The following is a 27,337-nucleotide window of genomic DNA, read 5'->3' as shown; positions in this document are numbered from 1 at the left end:
TGCTTTAAACAAGAAGTTTGAAAAGCACTGTGTCTGCAGTTTTTCAGATGTATTGTTTTAAAACAAAGACAGTATTGTCTTTTTAGATGTTTAGGTATTAACCGATATTAACACATACATAGTGACCACATTTGAAATATGCAAAAGCCTCTTTTAATTGCAGCGAAGCCTATTTACGGAGTCAGAGTGGTAAAAAAGGTATAATCAAAAAAAAAAAAAGCACACTACACGTTACAAACTATACAGCATATTATAAAGGCTTAATAATGACTGTGTGTGAGAGGGCCAGGACTGGGTTGCCTGCCACTTCAGTCTTTTCTCTGTTTATGAGGGACACTTAACTAGCTTATACGTTTGTGGTGTCCCTTTGCTCAGAGGTGAAATTTGCCCAGCAGGACTGGCTGTTAAGGCACTTACAGGACACAGTGGCTGCTCTGCTGATGGGGCAGCCACTGCCTGCTAGTAAGTGTTTGCAGAATACAGCTCTAACCCAAGTGGGACAGGCTATTAAGGTCTAATCTGCTCCTGCCCTGCTTCCTCAAAATCAATTGAAAGAAAGTTTATCTCGATTATGTGTGGAAGGTTGTTTCGCAGTGCGTACTAGACTGACAAATTAGTAACAGAGCGAATACACTGATTTCTTGCGTTTGTGTGAAACCCTTCTCTGCCTAACGACCATCTGGTACACATTAATGTCTTCACAAAGCCTTAGGTCTCCATTACGAAGAAGTTCTCTATGTATTTGCAGCATATGGTTCAGGAAATCTTTTTTTCAGAAAATGTGTCCCTTAGGCATATATTTCCTTTAGATTACTGTATTAAGAAATGTTTTTCTTTAGCCATACTTATGAGTTTTCCTTAGAATTCCCCCTTTAAGCACACCTAAAGTGCAAGTGTCTGGACAGAGATACAGGCATATAAATGCATATCAAATACAGGCATAATATATGATTGCTAGTTGGCAAGATTTTGTTCTCTTTTACCTCCTTATCAAGCTATGACTAATGGCTTTCTTGTGTTGAGTACGGCACTATTTGTAGGCTGACCAAATACTGTGCACATTATTGCGGTTGCTGAATGGAGTATTAACTTGGAGACTGGAACCCCATGAATGCTGGCACTGTGGTTTTAGTCCTTAGGGAAAAGAAGACGTGAATATCTTATAACTTCCTTTTTCTGGCCTGTTCTCTGTCCCGTTATTTCTCTTATTTCTCGGGGATGAACACAGGAGTTGACAAACATCAAATAGGATGGGGGTGAAAGGTTTCACACTCCAGCATATTGTTATTTCAGGAGGGCACGTGTTTTCAGTCATTGGAGCTGTACCTGTCCGTTTGGAAACAGGCAGCCCTTCTGCAGGACTGCTGTGGAGCAGGCAGCACATTTGAATTGGCGTCCGTCATCCATCTAACTGTGTGTTACCAATGCTCCCAGCCATGCTGTGACTTACGGAAACTTTTTAGAAGTGCATAATGTTTGGCTTCTCTTTTCTATCTGAGTGATATTAAGAGCTCTGTCTTGAAGAAAATACAGCCTCTAATTTGCCGTGTTAAAGAAAGATGGCTGGGGGAAACCACACTTCCTATCATGAAAGGTAAAAAATAATATAGTGCTCTTGTCAGTATAAGCCTTCAGCCCGAGGTCCATAGCTAAATTGTGTTAATGATTAGCTGTAGTAGCTGAAGGTTGGCTTCATGATGAGGATGCTGTGAATCTGACCAATTTTCCCTGCTAAGCATACGAGTCACAGGAGCTAGTTGTGTCCATGTCCTGTGCAAAACACAATCCAAAGTGCTGCCGTATATAATTCTGTGCAGTGAATCAAAAGGACTCATCAAAAATATATGGAGGAGCACCGACATTTTCTTCCTCTGTAAGATGATTAATGTTCGGCAGGACTTCATTAAATCATAGCAGCATCTTAATAGAAGCTTCAGCTTTTTGCTGCTTTTATCAGTAGTTCATCCCCATGAAGCTGGTTAAAGGGCTGGATAAAATGAAAAACATGGGCACATCAAAAAGCTTGGGAGCATTCGTTGGCCAACCTTTAGATTTTTGGTTGCTAGAGTGAAATTGGGGAACCAGGTTCATCAGGTCTCTGTGAGCTTCTGAGAGCTGTGCCTGGATGGCTTTAGAAGCCATCTAAAGCAGCCTTTTTGAGATACAGCTTCCAAAAGCTTTATGCTTATCCAGTGACTGTTTAAAATAACATATAGAAGCACAGTCTCTACCTGACCAGCTCTGTGCTTTCACTGTGAGCCTCTAAATTTGGGCTACTTGTGTTGTGCTAGTGACTCTCAAATTATTCTTCTGAGCAGTGAAACAGTATCAGGGGATGGGGATCAAGGGAAGGAGTGGGCAGAGTGTCCCTGCTAGGGCAGTCTGTAGCCTGGTAATTGGACTCCTCTCCAAGGGAGACTCACATCTAAGGAAGGAAAATTAATTTTCAGGGCTGTTAAAAATGAGGCAGGAGAAAGGAGGGCTGCTGTCAGTCTGCCTGGTGGTATATGAAGAGAAAACATTCTCTGCCATTCTGTCTGTGAATAATCCGATTCTATTAGTTTGTCTTTGAGCATGTTTCAAAAACCCCTGTTTTGATGAACTCTTCCAGGAAAGTAGGTAACAAACTACTCCGTGTCAAATTAACGAGGCCCAGAGCTGCTTGAATCCTGCTGAAAAGAACTCATTTTGATGCATGTGCCGAAAGGCAACTTTCAGGGACGTGTTGCATTTTTAAGGTCAAAACGTTGTAGTGTGGATGGAGTTTCGGTGTCCCCTCCAGAGCAGCCATGTAACAGCCCAAGCCACTGGGAAGCCCAGGTCAGAGCCATCTTCCACAGACTGTAGACTCCAAGCACTCCAAGCATTTTGGGTGCTGACGTACTTCTCAGGATCTAGCTGAAAAGGAAGTATGAATCTGCAAACACGTGTCTGCCCTTGCCAAACCACTGTTAAAATTGTGTGGTGCTTCCGGCAGGGCCTGTCCTGCAAACACACTGGTTTTGGAGTGGATTTGGTCTGGTAGGAGCTCCTCAGCCTTATTCAGGACAGCAGTAACAATGTTTAGAGTAGTTGTAATGGAAAAAGGGCATATGAGTCCTCTGTCCCCAGAGGAGGCTGTGGCAGCAGCTGCTGGAGTCGTTGCTTCTTGGGCAGATCTATGTAGAAAGGCATTGTCTTCACTGTCACTCTGGGCAGAAATGATGTTCAGTTTCGTACTTGTCTCAGAGCCATTTTGGACCATCAGCTCAGACAGGACTGATGACGAGGGTGCAAGCAGCTGACAGGCCCTGCATGTGTGCCATCCAAAGGGTGATGCCGCAGGGTAAACATGCCAGTGCTGGGCACTCCTTCACTCCCCTGGGCGCACAGGGCCACTGACGTCCCTGTTTCATAGCTCTGCTGGCTTTCCTGTTCCCTTTCAGCTGTATTAGAAGCTGTTCCATTTAAAATTGTTTTTAAAATTGCTTTTTAACTAAGCCAGTGCCAGACAGCGTTGGCTAACACTTCAGTGTCGGTCAGGCGTGAGTGCTGAATCCTGCCAAAGGATGCTTGACTGAGATGAAGTGTGCTCACCCCCTTCCACACACATTTAATTCTGTTGAGTAAAAGCACGCAACCGCAAGCTGAGCGGCAGCCTGAGGCACGTGTGCACCTCTTAACACCCTCCGCCTGACTGATCTGGAAGGTTCAAATCCCCTGTTTCCTTGGGGCGATGCTTTGAAGCACTTTCGAAATATTGTTCAGCCTCACACAAGACGTTCGCCCAATACAGAAGAAAAGCAATGTGTACATTCCTGAGCATGGTGAGGTAGCGTGGTAAGTGACTAATGAGACTTATCTTCCCTACCTGTATTTATAATATAAACAGGACACTCCAGTTCCCTAGTCCCAAGCACCACCACTTCTGACTCTCGCGCTCGACAGGGTTATGATGCTAGGGGACACATGCTGGATTGGAAGGATCCACTTGATTCATCTGAAAATACAGATCCATATGTGGCAGTTTCATCCCATAATCATCAGGACAAGAAGGGTAAGGCCTTGGAAATGACGTCCTGTGGTGAGGAGGGAGGGGGGAGAGAATTAAAGTGTAACTGCTTCCAGCTGGCTCCGAGTAACATGTAATAAAACTCCTGTGCTATAATTAAAAGCTTATCGTAAAGCCTGAAACTAAACAGCCAATCTCAGACTCAGTCCTAGATAATTCACTGCCTGAGGAAACCACACAAAACAAACAGAAGTGTATGCCTTTGCAGTGTGTGTTGTGCATGTGTACGGGAAGGAGGGATACAATGGGGATTCAGCTCTCTTTAAACTTGATCTCCCCCATTGTCTGGCAGAGGAAGATCCATGGCTTCCCGTTGTTCTTAAGGGTGCACTTTTATATTGCCTTCTTGTCTGAATTCCCAGGGCAGCACAGCACATCTTGGCTAATTTCACATTAGTTCTGTCTCTCAACAACAGACAGAGGTTCTGAATGTCTACTCTAGTTTAACCATTGAAGTAAAACTGTCACCAGTCCTAGCCACTGGGCCTAAGTCCCACTGTCTTCAGTGAGACCTGAGCATCTATTTGATGCTTTGAGAGTGGGGACTGAGGAGATCATTGGTGTATTGTAAAAGATAGGGAGGTGACTATTGGTGGGTAAAGATTCTATGTTGCAGTTTAAAGTGCCAAAAGGTTAGGATTTAGGTGGTGTTTCACAGCGTTCAGCCCTGTGCTGAAGCACACCTCGGTCTAATACAAGTGGCAGCCCTGTCATTTGGCCTCCAGTCCCCCTTTGCTATGCACAGGGAGAATTAGGCTGTTGCCTGAATTTGACATTTGAACATGCTGAGAGAAGGAGAAGCTTTTCCCAACTCTAAGGATGGTGATGCCCCCTAATTCCATCTTGGCCCCCCATCATTCTCCCAGCTCCTTTTAATCTGTGTCTCAAAGAGCTTAAAATGGTTCCTTTGTAAATAGGAGACTTAGGTTCAAATAGCTCCACTCACTAGAGAGATCTGAGTCCTTGTTATCCTTCTCCAGGGTGTTCTTAGATCGCTTCTTTCAATCTCTTCTCTGTTGAAGATGTTTTCCTCTGTATGCACTAATTAAGTACTCAGTGGGTCAGGAGGAGGATGGGTATGAGCAAAACTCACTTGCTGAGTGGTTAGGGTACTCACCAGGGGCAAGAACACACATGAGCCTTGGTCCTTTCTGCTATGAATACTTGATATAAAACACTTAAAATATTAATTGAAATGTGGATTCCAGGCTCTATTGTTCATGCATTTTACATGAAAAACTCATTAGACAAAAGCATCAGCTGTTCCTGGAGAAGCTGCTGGCATGCCAGACGTGCTGCTTTGAGTTGTCTGCCTAAACTAGTAGGTTACTAAATCATGCTCCATCCCCTCCCATCTGACCCAGTGAGTCTTGAATTCTCTGCACTGGCTGTGGAGACTTTCAGCAGGGGCTAATGAGCACGTTAACATTGCAGGACAGTCTTCAGCAGAGCTGCACAAACAGCTGGTGGTGGTCTGGACCCAGACTGTGAACTCAGTGCCTGTTATTCACAACAGCCCCAGACACAGTGCCTCCCACAGTCCTGGGATATCCTGGATTTCTCAGGGAACTCCACAGGATTGACCCCAAAGAGCCTTCACAGTTCATAGCCAAGAAGGCAATGGGCAACACCTGGCTGGCGCAGGAGACAACGCTTGAAGCACTTTTCCAGCTGAGGAGGCCAGTCAAATTAGACAGGAGATGCGGTAAAATTTCCTGAGATGCCATGGCAAACATTAACCTAGTAGCCTTAGCTTTTAGGCTGGATATCAGGAAATGGAATATGAAGATTTGAATTCCCTCAGGCAGAGAATGTGAACTTGTCTCCCAGTTCCCAGCAATGAGCTTTTCCTATATAAGAAAGGGCAAAACTGCCTTATCCTTTAACTGAGTTTTAGAAGTAGCCAGTTTGAACAATTTCTTTTCAGAGCTTGGTCTTGTAGACATTCTGGGAGAATAACTGCAAATCTAAAGCAACAGAAGTTCATTCTTAGAACGTGGTCAGGCTCACGTGTGAGTTAAGTTTACATGTGAGTTATGCACAAAGCTCCTTTGCACCCTGCAGACCTGTGGGCTGCTGAGCCTCAGCAGAGGAAGAATTTCAGGCAGCTGCAATACTAAAACCCATAACTTAGGGTACAAGGAGCTGAGGGTGCTGAAGATGAAAGCTCAGATTCCTAATTCCTGATTAAGCTTAGTTTGAGATATTGACATCATTTTTTTAATTCCTCAGCCCTTGCTCTTCAGCTGTAGAAGGGCAATCCAGAAAAAGTGATTTCTAGGTATCACATAGGTAGAGAAAGGAAGGCAAATAAGCCTGCATGCTCTTCTAAAGATGGCATGTGATTTACCTAGCACTCCTCTTTCCTCACAGCAACAAATCAGTGATAATGCTGACAGACAAAAAATAAGGCTTTTTTCTTTCTCTGTCCAGTCTTGTTAGTAATATCTGGCATTCAAAGTGCTCAAGGTGAGAGGACATTTCTTAGAAAATCCAGTGTTCTCTCTTCTGAAAGTGGTATCTTTCTCTCCTCCACCCTGGGAGGATGGAATGTCATTAAGCAGATTTGATGAGGAAGGAAGAGATCCTTGAATTCAGCTCTTCTGCTGGTGTCAGACAGGGGAGTGGTGTCAGAAACCACCAATAGTGGAAGATCTGGCCCTTTTTGTACCCAGAGGAAGGTGCAGAGATGTTGGCATTTTAATGGTACTGTTTGTTATGTGTGGGTCCCTGCTTCACAAATCTTTTGTGAAGCAATGCTTAATAGATGGAAAGCTAGCTCTTAAAAGCATCTTGTATGCCACTAGCAGCTTCCAGAAGAGCATGCAGTGAAAATATTAATAAATGTGTAGCTGTTGGATTCTAATCATTTTCGCTTCAATTCACTGACTGATGAGGTGGCTTACATTCAATAGTTCCCTCCCCAGGGAGTGATGGTTACCAAAGAGCCTTATTAGCACTTGACAGGGTCATTTAAATATCATGCATTCTTTAGTGCCTAATTATGAATATTGACAAAGCTGGAAGCAGTCTACACACAATCAAAACAATGGCGGCAGAGGTGTCCGCATGGTTGTTTACCATTACCATCTACTTCTGTGTTGTTACTCCTTGCCTTGCCCAGTCAAAGTCTGTTGGTTCCAAAATTACGATTGACTTGTTGTTTTGAAAGGGCAAAGGAAAGAGTTCTTACACAAAATTAAAACAGAAAATGTTATGCTTACTGTCCTTTTATCAAGATTTGGTTTTCACATTTGCTGTAATTTCTTTTACTTTCACTCATTCACAGACGCTTTTTTTTTAAACATTTTTCTCTTTGTTTTGCAAGGTGTTTTGTGGTGTTCTTCATTGGTTGTGTCTAATCCTTTGGACAGTGTTTTATTTCTTTTCCTGTGCTCACAAATGACTTCTTACTGATTGTACTAATTGTACAGAATCCACTTGCTGCTTTCTTTAATGTAATACGAGTGCTTTGATGATGTCACATCCATCCATATGCTTCACTTTTAATTCAGTGCAAGCATCTTGGGGAATATCTGTGGGGGCATGCAGAGGGGGTTCTTTAAAAGGGCTGACTCATGGGAATGTGACATTTGTGTGCCACAGCTTTGGTAGCTAAATATACTCTGGGATTGTTGTTTCTGATCTACATCTCTTTTCTTGCCAAGGTGAAAATGTGTAGTGCAACCCTTAGAGTGGGAACTATGCTTTGCCATCCCACTGGCATTTTCACTTTGGCCATTAAGAAATCTGCCTCTCCTGTTGCAAAACAAAACAAATTGGCTCTGATTGGGCAAACTGCACCCTTCTTTCCTGTTATCCTCCGTCTCCTGCCCAGGGGGAAAAAAAAAAAGAAAAAAAAATATAAACATGTTCTAGAGTATGTTTACTTTTTGTTTCCTTTCTTGCTGTGTTTTAGTGTTAATTTAATTGTGTGTTTCTCACCTTTGTCGAAACAGTCTCCCTAACCTTGCCGTCTAACCTTCCCCCTGCTGCCATTGTACTTGGTCTCCCTTCCTCTGCCGTCGTGAAGCTCCCCCCGTGGAGTGCTCCAAGGCTTTACCCTCTACACCCCGGTAGTGCTCTAGCATTGTGTCTCTCTGTAGTCGTCCTACTAACGAAGGGGGGAGTAGACACGTACTGCTCCTAGAGAGGCCTATGTGAAGAAAACAAAGAGATTTTCTTCAGAAGTAGCTGGCCTTGCCCCTCATTACCCTGCTGCCCTTCTCTGCTGCCTCCTGTCCTTCCTGCCTCCCTTCAGAAATGCCTCATGCTTTTCAAGTCTGGGGTTCATTAGCACAAACGCAGCCAACTGCTCGGTTTTCTCGCTGGCTCCCTAAATGCCTGGAGCTTGCCTTTTAATCACAGTGTTGATAAATTGGTTGCAAATTCAGCTTACTGTTTTGTGGTTCTGCTACAGCTTCTTCTCCACAGCATTCACATGGACATTGCTGAGCTGGGCACTGAATGACAAAAGTGTAGCGGTACTATTAGCAGGCTTAATGCTTGTATACTTTCTTGTCTTGACATTAAGTGAAGATTATACGGTGGTATCTCCTTTCCTTAACAAGCCTTTTGTCAATATCCAAGTAGCAATGGTAAAAAGCTGATTAGAAGCGGGATGTGGTAGGCAGTTTATAGAGTTAAGGGCTTCTGGTGTATTTGGATCTCAAGAGTGCTCCTGTAGATACAGTATCTGGTAGAATCTATTAATTTAGAGATTGTAGAATTATTATTATCATTTGGTTTTATTATATTAAAGATATAAATACATATATTTCTATCTTAATAATTTTATTAACAATAACAACAATAATAATAATAATTACTGCAGTCCTTCCTCTAGTACAGAATTAGACATCATTAGCAATTGTCAGCTGCTGTGTTTGGAGAGGGCTGTGCTTCTGGGGAGCCCAAGTGCTGTTCATTTCAAAACCTGACTCCAGAAGGTATTTAATATTGTACACAAGTGGCAGTGTGACTAAATTTTACTGTGATTATCGCTACTTGAAAGATTTGCCAAGTGCTGACAATGCTTGTCCCCAGAGAGTCTGCAAATGTTCAGGCAGATTCTGCTGTAGTGAGAGAGACTTACATGAAACTTCAGGTACAGTTATGATAAAGAATGTAAAGTGCTGATTTAATAAGATACTTTACAAATAGACATGAAATGAGAGAAAAAAAAAATCTGTGGCAAAGCAAGCTTCAGACTCTTTTTTGTCTGAATTAAACAACTAATGTTTATCATGGGAGGGCTGAGTTTTGCACCAGAAAGTACATTTGCAAAGTATGTTTTTACACAAAAATGTTGTTATGTGCTAATATGTGAAAGGATCTAAAAGATTCAAAGCGTGTTTTATCACAGAAAGCAGGGAGAAGTTGTTATCTTGCTGGCATTTTGCAGTAATTCAGAAAAGGATTTAAAGTGGCACAAGATTTGTCAAAACTTATCCTTTGAGTCAGTGTTTGCAGGGGGGGGGGGGAGTGGCTTGAATTTTCAAGGTGAAGCAAATATTCTGTATTTGACCCATATAATCATCCTGTCACTGTCTGAAGGAACTTACTGATCATAAAAAAGGTGTTAGGCTAAAATGGGAGAAGGAGCTGCACTGTAGTCAGTTCTGCGTGCATGGGGCTTGAGAAGAGCTATGAACTCAAAGGGTGTGTGCCTGGAGGGGGCTACACAAACGTTGCTGTTCTTGCCCATGTCTCAAACGTTTGTACGCACAAACATAAAGCAGATTGCAAGTATTTTGCAGTTCACTAACAGTGCCAAGTGCTGACAAAACAATGAAGATCAAATTAAACCAGATCCTTAGCTTACTATTAAGTATTTTACCCACAGTCTAGTAAAAGAGAGCTGTGAGAAAAGAAATAGGGAATTTGCCCTGATTCTGTCTATGATTCTGCAGCATTTGGCTGAGATTTGACATGAGAGGTGTGGTTACTTGGAGCTGTAGTGCTTCACAAAGGGATTTCACTTACACAAGACAAGCTGACATGGGACTTAGTCCGTTTAAACTTTTATAGATCCGCATCTAGATTAAAAACCACTTACTTTTCCCATTAGGATTTCAATAGATTGGTTGGATGAGTCTGTGCTGAACAAAACCTTATAGATTTTTTTTCTGAAGTGTGCTTAAGTAAATTAGCATCAGCTTACTGTAAATATCACTGTTCCTAGAGTGGGAGCTTATTTACATTTGTCACATAACACTAGCTACTTTGGTGAAATACTAAAACAAAAATATTTTACAAACAAACAAACAGATAACCCTATATTTGTCAAGAATGGCTCTAATGAGCAACTTGTCCAGGAACTGAATGTTTCAGAGACTAATCAGAGTATGGCTGCTGTGGAGCACTATTTTAGCTCTGTATTAGATAAATACCAGAAAGGCATTGTTAGCAGTTAAATGGGACCAAATTTTTCAGCAGAGTTTTTAATGGCCAAATGCCTGTGTCCCCAGACCAGGCTAACAACTAGCAAACATGACAGAAGATTGATGGTCTCAGCATGCTGGTCTCTGGTATCCTGTGACATGCACCAGAGGACTATGCAGTCCAGATTAAGGGAACACATGAGACTTGTCCAGAGGAATGACACTGATCCTTCTTCTGCTCTGTCTTGCATGTACGGCCTGTCTGCTCCCAAGACTAGAGACAGCTAATCATCTCAGATTGCAGCCTTGAGTTCAAACAGTGGCAGTAGAAAAGTAAATGCTAATTAATAGAAGGGAAATGGTGTATAAAACTGATGAAAGGAGAATGCTGGAAGGATGTTTCTCACAGCAGACTATCTTCAAACTTCTTTTCATTATGTTTTTTGTAAGTTTCTGTGAGAACGAGAGTGAAGAGGCAGAGAGGAGACAAGGCATGCAGAAAAGAGGACAGAAACTAATTCCCTGGACAGAACCACATCCTTAAGCCAGTTTTAATAAAAAATGCTGATTGTAATAGAATACAGGGCAGTGATTTAGTGTGGCTTCTCTGTGACTAAATCTTCATTTCAAACTGTACATAAAAAGCCCCAGCTCATTTAGTCACAGATTTCTATAGTAACCTTCTGAAAGTGTAAGGAGAGGAGCAGATAGGCAAAGATGAGGACATCGAAATAGTGGAGAGGATATATTCCAACACACACCAACTGCCTGTACCAAACCTAAAGAAATGCTTGTACTTCAGCACTGGCAGTAACTTAAAAGATTTAACTAGCAGAAGCGGAAATGTAAGTTGCAGGATTAGAACCAAGAGCCATTTGCTATATAGTAGCCAGAAAAAAGACATCATTGGTAGTAGAAGAGACTGTGTCCATGTGTGACTCCTGGTTATGAAAGTTATCAAGAGAGCTTTTATTTCTAAATGTCCCCAAATTACTGAGTCCTACAAATAAAAGAAGGGTGATGTTTAAAATAGAGCTCATCAAATGCCAGATGTGGCTGCAGGAAACAGCAGGTATCCTTGACCCGTAATTGTCCGCCTGCATAGATTTGAAGTCAGGCAATCCATTTTCAGGCTGCAACGAGCAGTAGAAGCCTGTCTTACTAAACCAGGGAAAAACTGTCATTGCCCCAGGACCTTGATCTGCTTTTTCAATAAAAGAGGCCACGTCTAATTTGTCAAGGCAGCTGTTCCGCGTTCAGGGTATTAGAGCTATTGTATGATGGACTAGATCCTCAGCTGCATTCATCCCGTCACCCGGTGAGGACAGCTCGCTTGAGGAACACAGGCTGCCTCATGCTCTTGTTTGACCCTTGTAGCATTGACATATTTATCAAGAGCTGGGAATTTGCTGTAGGGTATGTTGTCCCCACAGGGCCACCACTTTATCTGAAAATAACAAAGTAAAATTGGTGGACAGGACACTAGGTAATGTGAAGTTTCTTTTTTGCGGCATTTATATTGAGTATAGGGAGACGTGCCATACAGAGATGCTGAAGTGGAAGGGCAACCTAGCCATTTAAATAAGAGATTTCTGAAACTGCTTTGAAATTCGAAGGGATTTAAGAGCAGAAAATCTGGTATCTGAAAAACACTTAAAACACCTTTTGGTGTTAGTGCCAGTGTACAATTGAAATGTCAATATGCTGTAAAGATATTTGAATAATTCATTTTTTCTCATATAGGATGTGCTTAGTTTCGATAATTGAATTAATTAATAGTTAAAATGTCCTGTAGTAACTTTACAATGACTTAAACATTGATAGTCCTGGTTCAGGGCACTTTTAATATGATCTGTGGACTGTGAACTGTTTAATTACATACCTCTGTACAAAACACCACCTGCGTTATTCTCATATAGATAACCTTTTAGTGAATGGTATCAACATCCCTTTCAATATGTAGAAAGGATCCTGACTGACTCTCTTCCTTTTTTTCATAGTTTTCTATAAGACTGTAAAAAAGGTGAGCTCAATTCTTTATGTCAGAATGGGCTGGTGCTTACTGATTAACAGCATGCAGTTAATTAAAAAAGGAAAAACCTGGAGAGAGTATAATTTAGATTTTGCCATGTTAATTTTACTGATCATTAAATACAGATAACAAATGTTGTTGTGTTTGGAAAGCAGTTGTTCCTATGAATAGCCTCAGTTTAGTCAGGTGTTAAGGCAGGTGTTACTTCAAGCTCTTTAATAGTCATTTAGTGAGACACTATGGTCCCTGGTATCTGATAACTGTTGCTATGACTTTTGCTAGATTTCAATCATGTGTTCTAAAATTTTCTGTGCTTTATTGAGAAGTTTTGAAGCCGACAGTGCAAATTTACCATTATATCAAAAATCTACTGACATCCCTGTGAGAGAAAAAAGAGCTTCATTGGCCATGCTTAAGTTTTTTGAAAAATATCAGTCCCTCATACCCAGAAGAGACTTGTCACTGTTAGGGAACTAAATACATAGACAGCTCCATGTACACTGAGCATCAGTGCTGTGACTGATAAGCACTTTACTAGCTGATAATCTGACACCTCTCCCTGCCCCTGCAGATCAGAGTAAGTCAGAGTCCCTGCTGAAGTAGATTTTAACAGGTCCATTGGCATTAGAAGAGCTTAGAGCAGTTGATAGAGGAGTTGCTTAGGAAGCATTAAAAGGTATTTCTGGCACGATACAGCACACATTTGGAAATGTCTTAAGAGCGCATTCATCACCAACTTCGTGTTGGCTGGGAAGAATACCTGTAATCGTCTGAAACCATGAGTCCCAGTGGATAGCCTCCAGACCAGATCCAGCCTCCCATGTCTACCAAAGTGGTTAGCCCTCGAGATTAAACTGTAGCTCCCCCACCAGCGACCAAAGATTGCTATCTTCTGTGAAATAAAATCTCAGATGAAGGTGCAGCTTTATAGCATTGTTACAACTGGGCATAAACTAGACGGTTCTTTCATATGCCCAACAAGGATTTTTTTAATTGGAAAATAACACCAGCTGCATGCTGTCAGTGATATGCCATCATGTTCATGCTCCATCCTGTCTTACACACAATGTGATAGAAAATAAAAGAACAGCTGTTAAAAAAAAAAAAAATATGGTGGGGGGAAAGAAGGCACATTTTTAAGATCCTACAAAGCTACTGTTATTCACTATCATATTCTTATAGAAAGAAAGAGGGGTTTTTTTCAGGGTCTCAAAGATCTGCGATTACTGAACACAAACAGTACCAGCACAAACAGGGAATTTAAGCATGCACAGAAACACCTCCTGAACAGCAGCACACTGAAGCCTTCATTAAAATAATTTCAAAAGTGTTTTGAGAAGCACATATTTTCCAGGTGTTTCCTTATTCCTTAAACCAGAAAACTACTGAATTCCTGTTTGGAAGCAAGCAGGGTGAGTGAGACAGAAGCCATAACACTGGGTAAACACTGAGTTTCACTTGTTTTTAAAGAAGCTAACAGAAGTGGTCTTGTCATATGGTGCAGAAAAAGCCATTGGTAGTTTGTTTGAGCCTGTGGTCAGCACTGGAGAAATTTAATTCCTGCCACAAGCTTATAGCTCCCATCGAACAGTTCAACAATTCTCCATGTGTGCTCATTGCTGAATGAGTCCAAATCAGAGGCTCTCAAGGGAGGGCACAGAGCAGGGGTGCCCTCTGTCCCTTCTTCTGCCTCCTCCCCACACTGAAGCTTCACCACAAAGTCTGCCCAGAGGTTTGGGCAATCACAGCTCATAATAAAGAACATAAAGAGCACTGCTTCTTTTTTTTGCAGATAGCGGCTGGCTTTATCTCAACAAAACACTAGTCTCTATTCAGTATCTTAAAGAGGTCTTACAGTCCTGCAGCACTTTATATACCTTTTGTCTAAATACAACCAAGCTACAAGCAATGCCCTGAGGTACTCATCCAGTAAGACCAATTAATTTTCCATACCCAGGGGCATTTGTATATCTCAGCGTGCAGTTCTCACTCATTGAACTAAATTACTAGTATCAAATCACTAGGTGCTTTTATATACCCAGCATCACAACGTCGAAAGACAATGCAATTTATTATATCTCTACTTGCTCATGGCAAGACAGCTTGATAACATCAGCTGTGCTTCTGCAAAAGGTTTGTTCTCACCTACACTGTGTTTAGAAAGGAGGAAAAAGAATAAATGTATGTTACTGAGGGAAAATAGATTGTGATATAGTTCGTTAGGGTCCCAATGCTAGGAAAAAAATGAGGCTTTAAGCGCTCACATAGAAATTTGCATATCTTTAGATTAGTAAACATATGTTAAGAGCTAGTTTACAGACATGAAAAAAGCCAGTCGTGTTCCTTGCTCGAGCACCTAGCTTCATGTTGATTAACTAGATGTGTGAGCTGCCCAGAGCAGTGGAAAACACTGGCTTAAAGAAAGAGTGTGAGCAGAAATCCAACTAACATTGCAGTAAATCCAGAAAGCAGAGATGAGACCCAGTACAACAACTGAGTGGAAGGCTGAGGGAGTTGTTGTATTGCAGAAACACTGCTGCCTGCAAGATGTGTGATAAAGCGAATATAGGGGTATGTCTGCCTGGCCTGCTGCTGGACAGCCAAGAGGTTGCCTGGATGGTTGCTTTGGATGCGTAGTGGAGAGGACACGGGTTTGTGCACACTGCTGTGGCTGGATTGTTGCTGGCCCCAGGGCAGCTTTCTTGGAGCTTGCTGAAGTATGTCCTCTGAGGTGAAGCTGCAGGGTCACCTCATCCCAGGAAGCAGAGTGGCCAGAGTAATCACTGAGTACGTTCAAAAATGTACAGATAGGAAACGTCAGTGAAGTTATGACATCAAAGTGTAAATGTACACGCAGTACCTGCAAGGTGAGGAGATGATTAAAAAAATTCATCAGAAAAGGAGAGAACTATAAATTTGACAGACATAAAAATGCATGGAGGAAGCCACCACTGGAGACAGAAGATGAAGTAGACAAGAGAGACATTATAGCAGCACAGGACAAGAAGTCTGTCAGGAAAATGCTCTTTTTCCTCAGTATGTGCTGGAGTAATGCTACTTGCTTTCCTGGAGATACTGCAAATTCCAGTGATTGTAACTGAGAGGGATGAAGGCTTCCGATATTTATATTGGAAAATCAGTGAGATACAGAAAAAGAAGTAGCAGTAAAGTGAGTCTTGCTGACTGTTAGGGCCAGTGTTTCAAACTCATTGCAATTCCTCAGTCACTTAATGTATTCAAAGGCAGATGAGGTTATATGACTGCAATACGGAGGGAAATGATAAACATAACATCAGATGTGTATAAGCTATTTTTTGCCTACAGCACCAGCCATGCAAATATTTCTAGAAGAAGCAGTTGTGTCTTTTACTGGTCACTGGCGGCATGTTTTAATTCTTAAGTCCAGGTTTTTTGACTACACCTGCAGTGTTCATGAGTGTAGCAGAAATGAAGAAATAATCCACAGTGTTGACTTTCTGTCACAAAATATACAGTGCTGGCATTTTAATAACAGAAGAGGTTTCTCTCTGTAAGAGCAGACCTAACTTGGGGTCCAGCCATGTTCCTAATGTGCACCAGCAACCCAGCTGTGGACAGAGGGGCTATCTCTAAGAAACACAGTGCATGTATGTTGGCTTGGTCACATAGTTGTTCAGCAGTTAAAAAATAATTTCCAGGCACCTCATGGAGGAGGATATATAGGGTACAGCCTTATTATTTAAATGTCTTGGATGTTTAATAGATGGCTTCTTTGTTAATTCAGCTGTATAATGTGGTCAGTCACACTAGTAGCTCAAAACTAGCATTTCCATTTTCGTGTCTTTAAAGATGATCAGAGCTGATGGGGAAACTATTTTTGCTTTTAGGTCATACACAGTGTTTGAAATTTAACCCAAATTCTTCCATGAGGCTGCTTTGAGCTTCAGCCTGCTAAAGCAGAGCTGCTTATGTTGACATTCAGCAAACTTCACTTTTCCCTGTTGTGTGGAAAGGCCATAGTTCAAAACAGGCTGTAAAAAAGGAGAGGAAAAGCCACAGAATTTCTCAGTGACAGCTTCGCTTTCCTTGACACTGTTCATAAAAACTGCTTCCAGAAAGGCACTGGGCTGCCCAGAATACATAATGCCCACAGTGGGAAGAAAAAAAAAATACAGCATTTTTTCTGCACATCAGAGGAGCTCCACGCAGTGAAATGGGAACTGTGAAGATGAGAGATTCACTTTGCAGGCTACAACAACTTCTCTGGAGCCCTGAAATCATGCATATTCAGCCAAACATATGTAAATCTGGTTTAACCCAGCTGTGAGATATCCCCTGAAGTAAACTAATAAAGAGCAGCTGGATATGTTTAAGCTCATACCAGGCATGGTAGAAAGGTCCCAGAATGTGCACTGAGCTTTTTTTACGTCATTAGAGGAAATGCAGCAGACTTTAAAGGAAAGTTGTGTTTTAAGATGCAAAGCACCATAAAGTTTGCCTCTGCTGAGACAAGCTACAAAAGAATTAATTTTCCTTGACATTTGGGTTTTATACGTCTTATTTTAACTACTGTGAATGCCTTTGTTTTACTTTGTTAAAGAACCTGCTACGTCTGCTTATTCCCCATCACGCAGAAGCACCTAAAATTATCATTGCTCGCTGGGAAAGGGTGAGAGGTGAAGGAAAGTACTGAAATCAGAAAAGTTCAAAATGATCAGCCACTGCGTACTGCTTGCCAGTGGGAGAAAGGTTGCCAAGCTTTTTCTAGTGCAAGAGCTGGCCTTGAGCCTAGCCACTGGGACAAATAAAATTGGGCTGGCTTCAGGACTGTAATGACTTTCATCATTATATTATAGATCCAGGAGGTTGCGTACCTCAAACCTTCTCCCATACGTGCAAACTTGGTAAATTGGTTTATTTACGGAGGTACTGCTTAGACGCTAAAATTAAAAAAGCTCTAAGAGCTTGCTATTACAGTCTCTTTCAGATCTGTCTCCCTTTCATTTCAGTGGGGGTGGGAGTTGTCTGTGCGTGAATTTGCTGGTTCAGATCTTGTAATTTCCGTGTACAATAATCCCTTTCAAAAAATAACTGCTTGTTTCTCATTTCTCAAAATTCACAAGCGTGGCTATGGTGTATGTTTTGTGTGGCCACTGTGGCATGCAGAAAAATTGGATTGCAGGCTCATAATCAAACTAAAAACAGGTAATTGAAATCCATTCTGCAAATGTTATTTGAAGACTCACAGTTTATCTCATGTGGACATGGTGGAGTTGTTGCTCTCACCTTTCTTGGATCTTTTCTCTTTTAGTAAGTTAAAACCATCTTTTTTCTATAGTGACGCAGGTCAACAGTCATTCTTCAAAAGTGGATAGAAGGGATATAATTTGGACCAGCTTAAAAGTGAAATAAAACCACCCCTAGAGATCAATAGATTAACCTATCCTAGAGGGACTGCTTCTGAAATAGACCTGATTAAGAGCCAAAAAACCCTGACAGAGGCCACTATGGCTGATCTGATTGTTTAGATCCTCTTTCAAGGCTTTGTTACATGTTACCTCACGCATTTCATATGTTGATTTTCTTTTCATAGTTCTGAAATACAATTTCTCTGTATACCTCCAATGATCCCCACGCCTCTTGTAACTTAACATTTTCTCTTTACCAAATTAATTCTTCTCTCCAAGCACATGCATCTGCTTTTTGTTTGCTGGATATCTCAGACTGCTAGCTTGGGTGATTGGCTTTGAGAGCCATCGGGTGGAATCTGGGGAGAGATGGATTGCTCTTCTCAGCACAGTCATGCACAACTCATAGTTGCAGACCTTTACAAATCAACGATACAGCTTTACTGCAAGAAGAGGGAAGGGGGAAAAATTGCCAGCAGAGCAGCTTTAACTATGAATGTTTTAGCTGTTTTTTTTTCTAGCTGGTGATACTGAGAGTCCAGAAAAAAATGGACACTTGGTAGAATTGCACTGAGTCAGCAGAACAAGTCTTTGCAGCCAGAAGGAACATGAAAGAAAAGGCTTACTTACTGTTTTCAACAAACTGGTTTGAATGAAGTGGCAAACATCAAATCATTGGGATTATAATGTGGCTGTCTTATGTCAAACCTTGACATTATTCCTTCAAGAAAAAGATGATATAAGGTCATGGTAGGCTCTTGTCATTCCTGAATTTGCTATCACTTTAAATCTGTGTGTCCAGTCTAAATTAATCTGTGGGGGTTTTTTGTTGTTTTTTTTGTTTGTTTGTTTTTTGTCTTGTTTTAATTCATTCCTACTGCTGGGTTAAAAGAAGGAAGAAAGCTTGTTAATACCTGCAGGGATTTTCCAGGCTGAAATAGTCTTTTAGCAGCATGAAACAGCCTGTAAACACAGTTCTAACATCTGGAGACACATGTTGAAAACCTGTTCAGTGATATTTTAAAAAGATAGTCTGAAGCCCATAAAAGCCTCCATTCATAATGAGACTATACCAGCTTTTCTTGCAAGTCTAAACAGAGGGAGACGCACATCAAACAGAGAATCTTGCACTGAAGAGTGAAATGAACTGCAAGGTTTTCCCTTTAAATAACAGCAGTAAAAAAATCATTGTGCCTTTCTGGAACAATGACTTGTTCTGTGGAAAGGCTCAAGTGATTTTATAAGTGTTGGAGATGGAAGTGGGCTTACTCCCATTTAGCTAAAGAGGTGAAGTTTAAGACAGTAATGACACTCCCTGACAGCTGTTAGTGTGTGGTCTAGACGTAAGTATTACCTTATTCCCTGATAGATATTCCCCCTCTTTCCTGCCAAAACATCATTCTTCTATTCCCACCTCTGCGTTTCAGTTTCGTGCATGCCACTGTGTTGGGTTATTGCTTTACCATCTGTTGCAGGCAACCTTGGACAGCTGGACAATGACAGCTCCCTGCGGAGGTGACCGCAGGGTGCACGTGGCATGTGGTCCAGGATACACCTCTTGCAGCCATGCATCATTTCTGGGACAGAAGCGTCTTTGTGTCCGCACTACAGATAACTGTAGTGCTTGAACTGAAAGGTGTTATTCTTGGTGACGGGTAACTAGATTATTCACACACAGGAACCAGGGATTGCTCTCTGCACAGCTTTTGCTGTTCTCTGTGACTTCAGCTTGGTTGTGAACACAAGCAGAATCCAGAATATTGTATCACTAAAACAGCCTCAAATTCAGCTATTCAAACTGGGAAGCAGTTTGTTGTTTGTTTTCATTCATCAAGCAGCTGTGAGGGTTGTAAAAGCTGGAATTCCAGTTTGTGCTCACTGTGAAGCATACACCAGAACCTAGACTTAGAGGAACATGGCTGTGAGGCTCTTCTTTATGTTCTGCCATCCTTGTCCCTAATCACAGATGAAGAAAAGAAATTTGAGCTTTATCATGGGATGTTTCTTTTTATACTTATGTGTTAAAAGGACACAGCTCTTTTGCTGGGCCTCTGCAGTTGAGGTCTCCTTTCGGCAGATGCCTGCTAATTGTTCTTCTCCTGAGACAGACACCTTACTTCAGATCTCTTTCCAGGTAGACTTTTGATCAGTACTTTTCACCTGCAGCTTTTTAGCAGGTTTTAGCTCATTTGCTTCTGAGAAAATGAGTCAAAGACTTTAGAGAAGTCAAAGGGTGTCATACTTAATGTTTCCTCATTACGCCATTTATCCTGTCAAGAAAGGAAGTTTGTCTGGTTTGATGTAATCTATTCTAGATAAATTTGCTTAGGTGACTTTTTTTTTTGTGTTGGTTGGATGATTGCTGGTTGGTTGGTTTGAATATATGTAATTATTTTCTCATCCTTTGGATGCTCATAAAATTGATTGTTTAGTCACTGGCTGTAGTGTCATTCCCATTCTAAAAATTGAACTGGCATGTCTGACATTTTTTAGGTCCTTGCTTTAGCTCATCTCAAAGGCAAATAATATGCTTGTCCTTTTCCAGAGGTCTTGATGTTCACACTTCCTCCAGCATTCTCCAAGACACTGCACAGTATCTAGAAATTGCTTTGGCTAGTTCCTTAAGCAGTCAAGGAAAAGTTCCTTAGACTATTTGAAAGCAACTGCATTACCTAAATATGTTTACCTCTTTTCTGGTCCACACTCATTCCCTGACTTTGTTACATTGCTGATCACGGATCAGAGCAGGTATTTTTGCTGAATACTGAAGTAGGAAAAGGAATAAATGCTTCAGTCTCTATGCCTTTGCTTATCTGTCCTCTTTTATCGAAGCTTATTGTACTGATAGTCAGTATTCTTATTCTGTTGTGCTCATGTATTCTTTAGAATGATGAACTCTATTCCTTTGTGATTATTTCATCCTAATTACATTTCTGCCCTCAGAAGTTCTTTCCTGTTAGAATTAGAAGGAGCAGGACATGCCCAGAATAGCTTCATCAGCACTTTTGTACAATAATATTTCAGCACTGTGCATCTCTTGCTTTTAAACTTGTTTTTTAAGTAGATATAGAGGTACATACCTAACCCTTGAATACTTTTTTTTAATTAGTGAAAAAAAGAAGCCTCATCTCCTTCATGCTTATGATGGTTTAGTATGTGGTAGATCTGTATCACCCCTGGTCTTTTATTTTCTCTCTTATTTTCACCCAGAGACATTCAAAAAGTCTGCTTCTCACCTCTTCCAGAACTTTAGAAAAAGTATATGTGTTATTGACTTTAATATCTCCTTGCTTTTTCCCCAGCTACCTTTAGTAAACAAGCTAGTTCAATATTCTGCTCATATGATTTATCCAAGCACTAGTTGATTTCAGAACTGAAACACTTTGAAGGTTTGGAAACATTTTTCTTAATGTCCTCTTAACCAACCAGCCAGCCAACACTGTGTACCTTACCTACAAGCTCTGCTGGAAGATCAAATTAATTATGTATAGCAGAATAATGCAATACTATATCAGGTCTTCTCTGTCATTAAGTGAGTAAGAAGAGGTGATTTGCCTGTTCCAGACTGTTACAGTACAGGCCATACTGGCTGAGAAGATGAATGGTGATGTTAAGGGATGCAGACAAAAGGACATGGGATGAAATTTCAGAAAGTTAGTGGAGGAGGAAGGATCAGGTTGTGTACAGGAATCAGAATGGCCACCGAATGCAGAGGGTATCAGATTACTAGCCTGGCTCTTTTAGTAGCCAGAAATAATAGTACATCACATATGGGAAGACCCTGAAGTCGTAAGCCCAGTTGTGATTTGCAAGAGACAGAGCTTGACTTAACTGGAACACTTCAGGGAGACAAATAAGTGTCAGCATGTTTGTGGCATTAGCGACACGTCAGGTCTGATCCTTGAAGGTGCAAATATTTAACCTTGTCTGTGTCTTTCAAGCTTTTTCACTTTTACTACTGTTTTAACTGCCAGACTTCTCCCAAGTATAATGTTAATATAGGTAATTCTGTCAACAATATCCCTTTCCAAAGAATAGCTGGTTATTATCCATGGTGATATATCTTCATATACTACAGAAAGCAGTGAAGAGTATGGATGAGCAGTTCAGACCACATAAAATAAAATAAGCAATGTATTTTCACATTTGGAGGGAAGATATTGCAAAAAAAAGAGAGTGCTAGGTATAATGTTTTAAAAGTAGAAGTATTTAATTTCAAATAATTGTTTTATTATTAAAAATAGGATAAAAATAATATAGTGGTGTGTATATCAATCATATTTTATAGTCTAGTTCTGTAGCATTTTATGCAGCCAGACCAGTCAGTTTCCCAGTATATAATGTCTTAGAAAGATGATAGATAATATATATCAATAAGACTTTTCAATGGCAGATATTTCCTCAAAGCTGGGAGTCTGAATACTTCGACTTTCAAAAATGTAGGCCCTACATCTCTTTGATAATTTCCTCCATTTATTTTAATTCTTAAGTAATAAGTGCTATTGAATGTTGCTGGACTGAGTCTTGGGGACTGTGGTGTTCTTTAACAACTGTAGAATAGGTAAAAGTACACACAGTGCAGTTTGTGAAGTGGTATGAACGCTGTCCTGTTTGCTTTCAAACTGTCTTGTTTTCGGGACATATTTGGGATCACACACTTGCTTATGCATCCCGGTCTTTGAAGGCAGTTACTACTGATGTGAGGGGCTTGATTGATTGTTGATTGACAGCAACTGCAGTTATCAGTCTGCCCCCACTGTGGTCATGACAAGTGAGATGCTGAACGTTCTTCATACATTTTCATTACTTAATTGTATCTATACTATAAACATTAATGCAGAGTCAAATCTTCCCCATCTTATTTAAGTTAAAATTGTTGGGATTTCTTGCATAACTAAAGACACATGGATGTGATCCATGATAAAAAATAAATTGTATCATTAACCTGACATTGTGTCCAGTGAAGATCTGCCTGCCTAGAGCAAAGTCACTAATGTTAAATAACCTTTAACTCTAGTATAGAAAATACAAGAAACATCAGGAAGGTTTGAGCTCAGGAGGAAATAGCTGGAATCAGGCTGGTTTAAGACTCTTACAAATTTCTGCTGATGTAACACCTGCAGTGCGATTGACATCATTTCAGCTACCCCTTTCTTGAACACACGTGGTCACTCAGTCTGAACTGCATGGTAATATTGTAACATGAGTTGTAATGATTCAATATCCATTGGTAGTGTAAAACTGAAGATTTAATGCTGCTTTTGTATGGGGTGATGCAGGTTTGTGCTTAAGGCTGTCCTTCACAGAGGAGGACTTAGTCTAAAGCAGAAGGCTGAAGCGTGTAGAACAACCCTAGGAAATGTCAGGGCACGAGCTTTGAGCCATTCGCTCACATCTTGTCACCTGAGAGAGAGATCAGCGCTTACCTCTCCAGTCCCCATCATGAGAAAGTTTTAGATAGCTATGAGATCTCTAAGCTGAACAAATGGAGTATCTTCAGCCGCTCCTCATCAGTCATGCCCGGTAGTCTTTTCACCATCTGTGTTGTGCTCCTTTGGACACATTCTGATACATGGTTCACTGTTTTGGACACCAGGATACACTATTGACTCGTATTGAGCTTATAATCAACCAAAACCGCCAGATCCCTTTCTGCAGGGCTGCACTCCATCCTCTTGACCCCCAGCCTATACATCAAAGGATATTAATTTAGGAAGGCATGACTTTCCCATTGTGAACCCATGTTGGCTTTGACAGTAAGTGCTTACACCCTTATGTAGGCACTAAGCAGGGTTTTTGATTCTTTTTCATGAAAAAAAAACATTGTACTTAGGTCACCAAAGGGGCACATATCTGAGAAGTTTGTGCATGGAAGGTGTCCATGCAATTAGAGTTTTTAAGTCGAAGCTTTTCTTAACTTCACACCCAGCAATGCATTTCTGGATAAGACTTAACACTTCCCTGACCATTTTTCCTACCCATTTAAGACTCTGTCTCTGATTCTCCAGTTAATGACCACAGACAGTTTTACAAGTGTAAATAAATTTTGTCTCAAAATGCTGCAGAGTCAAGCATGTAAATATCAGCAGGTGAAGGTCAACAGAAGACCAACACCTTTGCAGTGAAATGTAGTTACTGCTGACTGTGCCGTAACCCCTAGACTGTGCTTCTGGTCTGTATACAGCAATTTTGTATGTGGATTTAAATTACAGAGTTAGGTTCTGCCACTGCTTGTTAAGTGCTGATGACAAAGAATAGAAAAATCTGCCTCTTACAAAGCTACTGAGCTCTAAAAGAAGGTTCTCTTATAAACACTTAATTTGAAGATTGTTCCTGATTATATATTGTTTTCTGATATCTACTTTCCTTTTTACTATTACGACATGTATATTGATGCAGGACCTTATTTTCTTAAGTGATCATCCACTCTTGCTATTTATTCTCCCATGAAATCATAACCCTCTGTTTGTTGCAGCAGAGTTATTTCTGTGGCAACTAGCTGTAATGTCACATACAGGGACTTATGATTTCAAGAGCTGTTTTGCCTTTGAACATAAGTTCCTGTCTTGTAAGCAGATATCTCTTGTCCACCTAAACGCTGTGATTAAATGGGGACAGAAAAATATATGCTGTAGAAGCAATACTCTATCTAGCCAGAATACTTATCAAAGGTTTCTGTGAGATGGTGGCAATTTTTCAGTGCTCTGTAACATAATTTGCTGAGGAACATTTTGCGTTTGGTTCTAATTCTGGGCCACTAATACCTTCTCTGCCAAATACATGAAAAGACAATATTCTACAAGGAGCTGATTTACAACATGAAAGTTTCGTATCTTCACAAAGTCTCAGGAGAGCCTTGGAGCTACATTTTCTGTCTTGCTGTCTCTCCTATAATAAGGGCGAGGATTTTATTTCCTTAGAGCATGTGGAGCTTTTAATGCCATGGCACTTGGACCCTCTCTGGAGAAAGAGGTGGGAGAGATGTTCCTTCAGCTCCTTCTCAGGCTGTGGCTGCTCCTTGTTAAGTGCTGAGAACAAAACCAGAAATGAAAAAAGCAAACTAGAGGCTCTGTGTTTGTGTTTCATTAGTGGTGCTGGCTTGGTGCCCAACTATGTCAGAAAAAAACTACTTTCTTCAGAAATTCAGGGTATTGATTAATGCTGTATTAGGGGCTTCGGATGGAGGAGGCACACTCTGCCAAAGATACTTTCTCTGACAGAGAGTGCTTGGAGAGCCATGTAGGATTTGACAATGATCCTAACCATAGCATAGGACCACAAGGTGAGGCCCTCAGGTTCAGGGCTTTCAGATGAGAAAGCATAGGCCTCAGCACAGAGGTCGACCTATTCATGTGTTAAGAACGAGAGCTTTTAACATTAAAATAGCAAGGACAGCCGTCTAGCAGGCACAGCAGATTTCAACACTGTGCTCTTATCTTTCATAGTTATTTAAGCATCCTCCTGAAGCTCAGGCATGTGACACTGACTTTTAAAACACATGAGAATGATAACAGAATGATGAGCAGAGAAAGAAGCCTTGAACAATGTGGGATGCACTTCTCTGCTATTTGCAGAGCTTCTGTCTCTTCTCCTTTTAAAGGTTTTTCAATGTGAATGGTTTACTGTAGCAAAAATAAGATGGTATTAGCTGAGGAGAGATCAGACAGAGGGAGAGGAGAAATGGGGAGTGTGTTAGAGGAGAAGAACTAATAGCTCTGACCTGTTGAAGTCAGTATGAGTTGCCAAGGGCCAGGACTTCAAACCAATTGCACTTGTCCTGCAAGTGAATTCTCTCTCCCCTCCTGAACTTCATAGTCTTCGACTCCAGATCTGAAAGCTGTACAGAAAGCCCAAGGCTGCACATGCAAGATGTATCTGTCAGGTACAGTATGTTTCCAACTCTGGGCAAGTTGATCAAAAATCACCTTGCCAAACACAAACAAACGTTTTGGGATGTGCCTTTGAACAAAGTAGTTAAGGATAAGTAGTTTTTTCCCTGTCCATAGTTTATTTAACCACTGTATGCTATTCATTGCAGGAGTGATTCGTGAGAGCTACCTGAAGGGTCATGATCAGCTGGTGCCAGTCACCCTGTTGGCCATCGCTGTTATTCTTGCTTTTGTCATGGGGGCCGTCTTTTCGGGAATCATAGTGTACTGCATCTGCGACCATCGCCGCAGAGACGTGGCCGCTGTACAGAGGAAGGAGAAGGAGCTGACCCACTCCCGCCGCGGCTCCATGAGCAGCGTTACCAAGCTCAGTGGCCTCTTTGGGGATGCTCAGTCCAAGGAGCCAAAGCCTGAAGCTATCCTCACACCTCTGATGCACAATGGCAAGCTGACTACCCCAGGCAGCACTACCAAGATGCTAATCAAAGCTGACCAGCACCATCTGGACCTGGCTGCCCTGCCAACCCCTGAGTCCACCCCAACCCTGCAACAGAAGAGAAAGCCTAGCCGTGGCAGCAGGGAATGGGAGAGAAACCAGAACCTCATCAACGCCTGCACAAAAGATATGCCCCCAATGGCCTCACCTGTGATCCCAACCGACCTGCCACTCAGGGCTTCTCCTAGCCACATACCCAGTGTTGTGGTCCTGCCCATAGCCCAGCAAGGCTACCAGCACGAGTACGTTGACCAGCCAAAAATGAGCGATGTGGCTCAGATGTCTGTGGAGGACCAGAATGCCACCCTTGAGTACAAAACTATCAAGGACCAACTCAGTAGCAAAAGTCCCAGCCACGGGGTTAACTTGGTGGAAAATCTCGACAGCATGCCACCAAAAGTACCCCAGCGGGAAGCTTCCCTTGGGCCCCCCAGCGCCTCATTGTCACAGAGCGGCCTGAGCAAGCGGCTGGAGATGCACTCTTCTGCTTACAGTGTGGACTACAAGAGGAGCTACCCTACAAACTCACTCACGAGAAGTCACCAGACATCAACCCTCAAGAGAAACAACACCAACTCCTCTAACTCGTCCCACCTCTCCCGCAATCAGAGCTTTGGCCGGGGCGACAACCCGCCGCCAGCCCCGCAGCGAGTGGACTCCATACAAGTCCACGCTGCTCAGGCACAGGCTGTGACTGTATCTCGGCAGCCGAGTCTCACCACCTACAACTCGCTGACGAGGTCAGGGTTGAAACGCACACCCTCACTAAAGCCAGATGTACCTCCCAAACCTTCCTTTTCTCCGCACTCCACATCCATGAAGCCCAACGATGCATGTACATAATCAGAGTCGGGGGGGAGGATGGCAATTAAGCAGAGGTTGCCCTTGAAAGCCAGTGTTCTGCAGCTGTTATTGCTTGCTCCTCAGAGAGGATGGTTGTTGCAAGCTGAAGATGTGTTGGATATCTGCTCTCTGGGAAAAGTGGAATATTTTTTTAAGCCCGAGCCATATGACCCATGGTTGAAGGTTTGCAATTGCAGGACTCGCCCCCACAACCCGCCAGTTCTTTGCTCAAAAGACTAACCCTCCATCACAAAAG

General features: G+C 41.7%; 1 protein-coding gene across 2 annotated transcripts in view; it reads left to right on the top strand.

Annotated features, from left to right (window-relative positions):
* The window catches only part of SEMA6A (semaphorin 6A), a gene marked incomplete at both ends in the record, with an annotated part of 61,925 nt that extends 34,844 nt beyond the window's left edge, over window positions 1–27,081 (top strand). For both annotated transcript variants that reach the window (XM_080362371.1, XM_080362370.1), the window contains 2 exons: window positions 3,872–4,036; window positions 25,892–27,081. In XM_080362371.1, coding sequence (XP_080218497.1) covers window positions 3,872–4,036; window positions 25,892–27,081 — 1,355 coding nt within the window. The remainder of the gene's footprint in view (window positions 1–3,871; window positions 4,037–25,891) is intronic.
* Window positions 27,082–27,337: the final 256 nt, after the last annotated feature.

The sequence above is a fragment of the Nesoenas mayeri genome, assembly GCF_963082525.1.
Source record: "Nesoenas mayeri genome assembly, chromosome: Z".
NCBI lineage: Eukaryota > Metazoa > Chordata > Aves > Columbiformes > Columbidae > Nesoenas > Nesoenas mayeri.
Note: the sequence above shows the minus strand (reverse complement) of the source record. Positions and strands in the feature narration are given on the sequence as shown.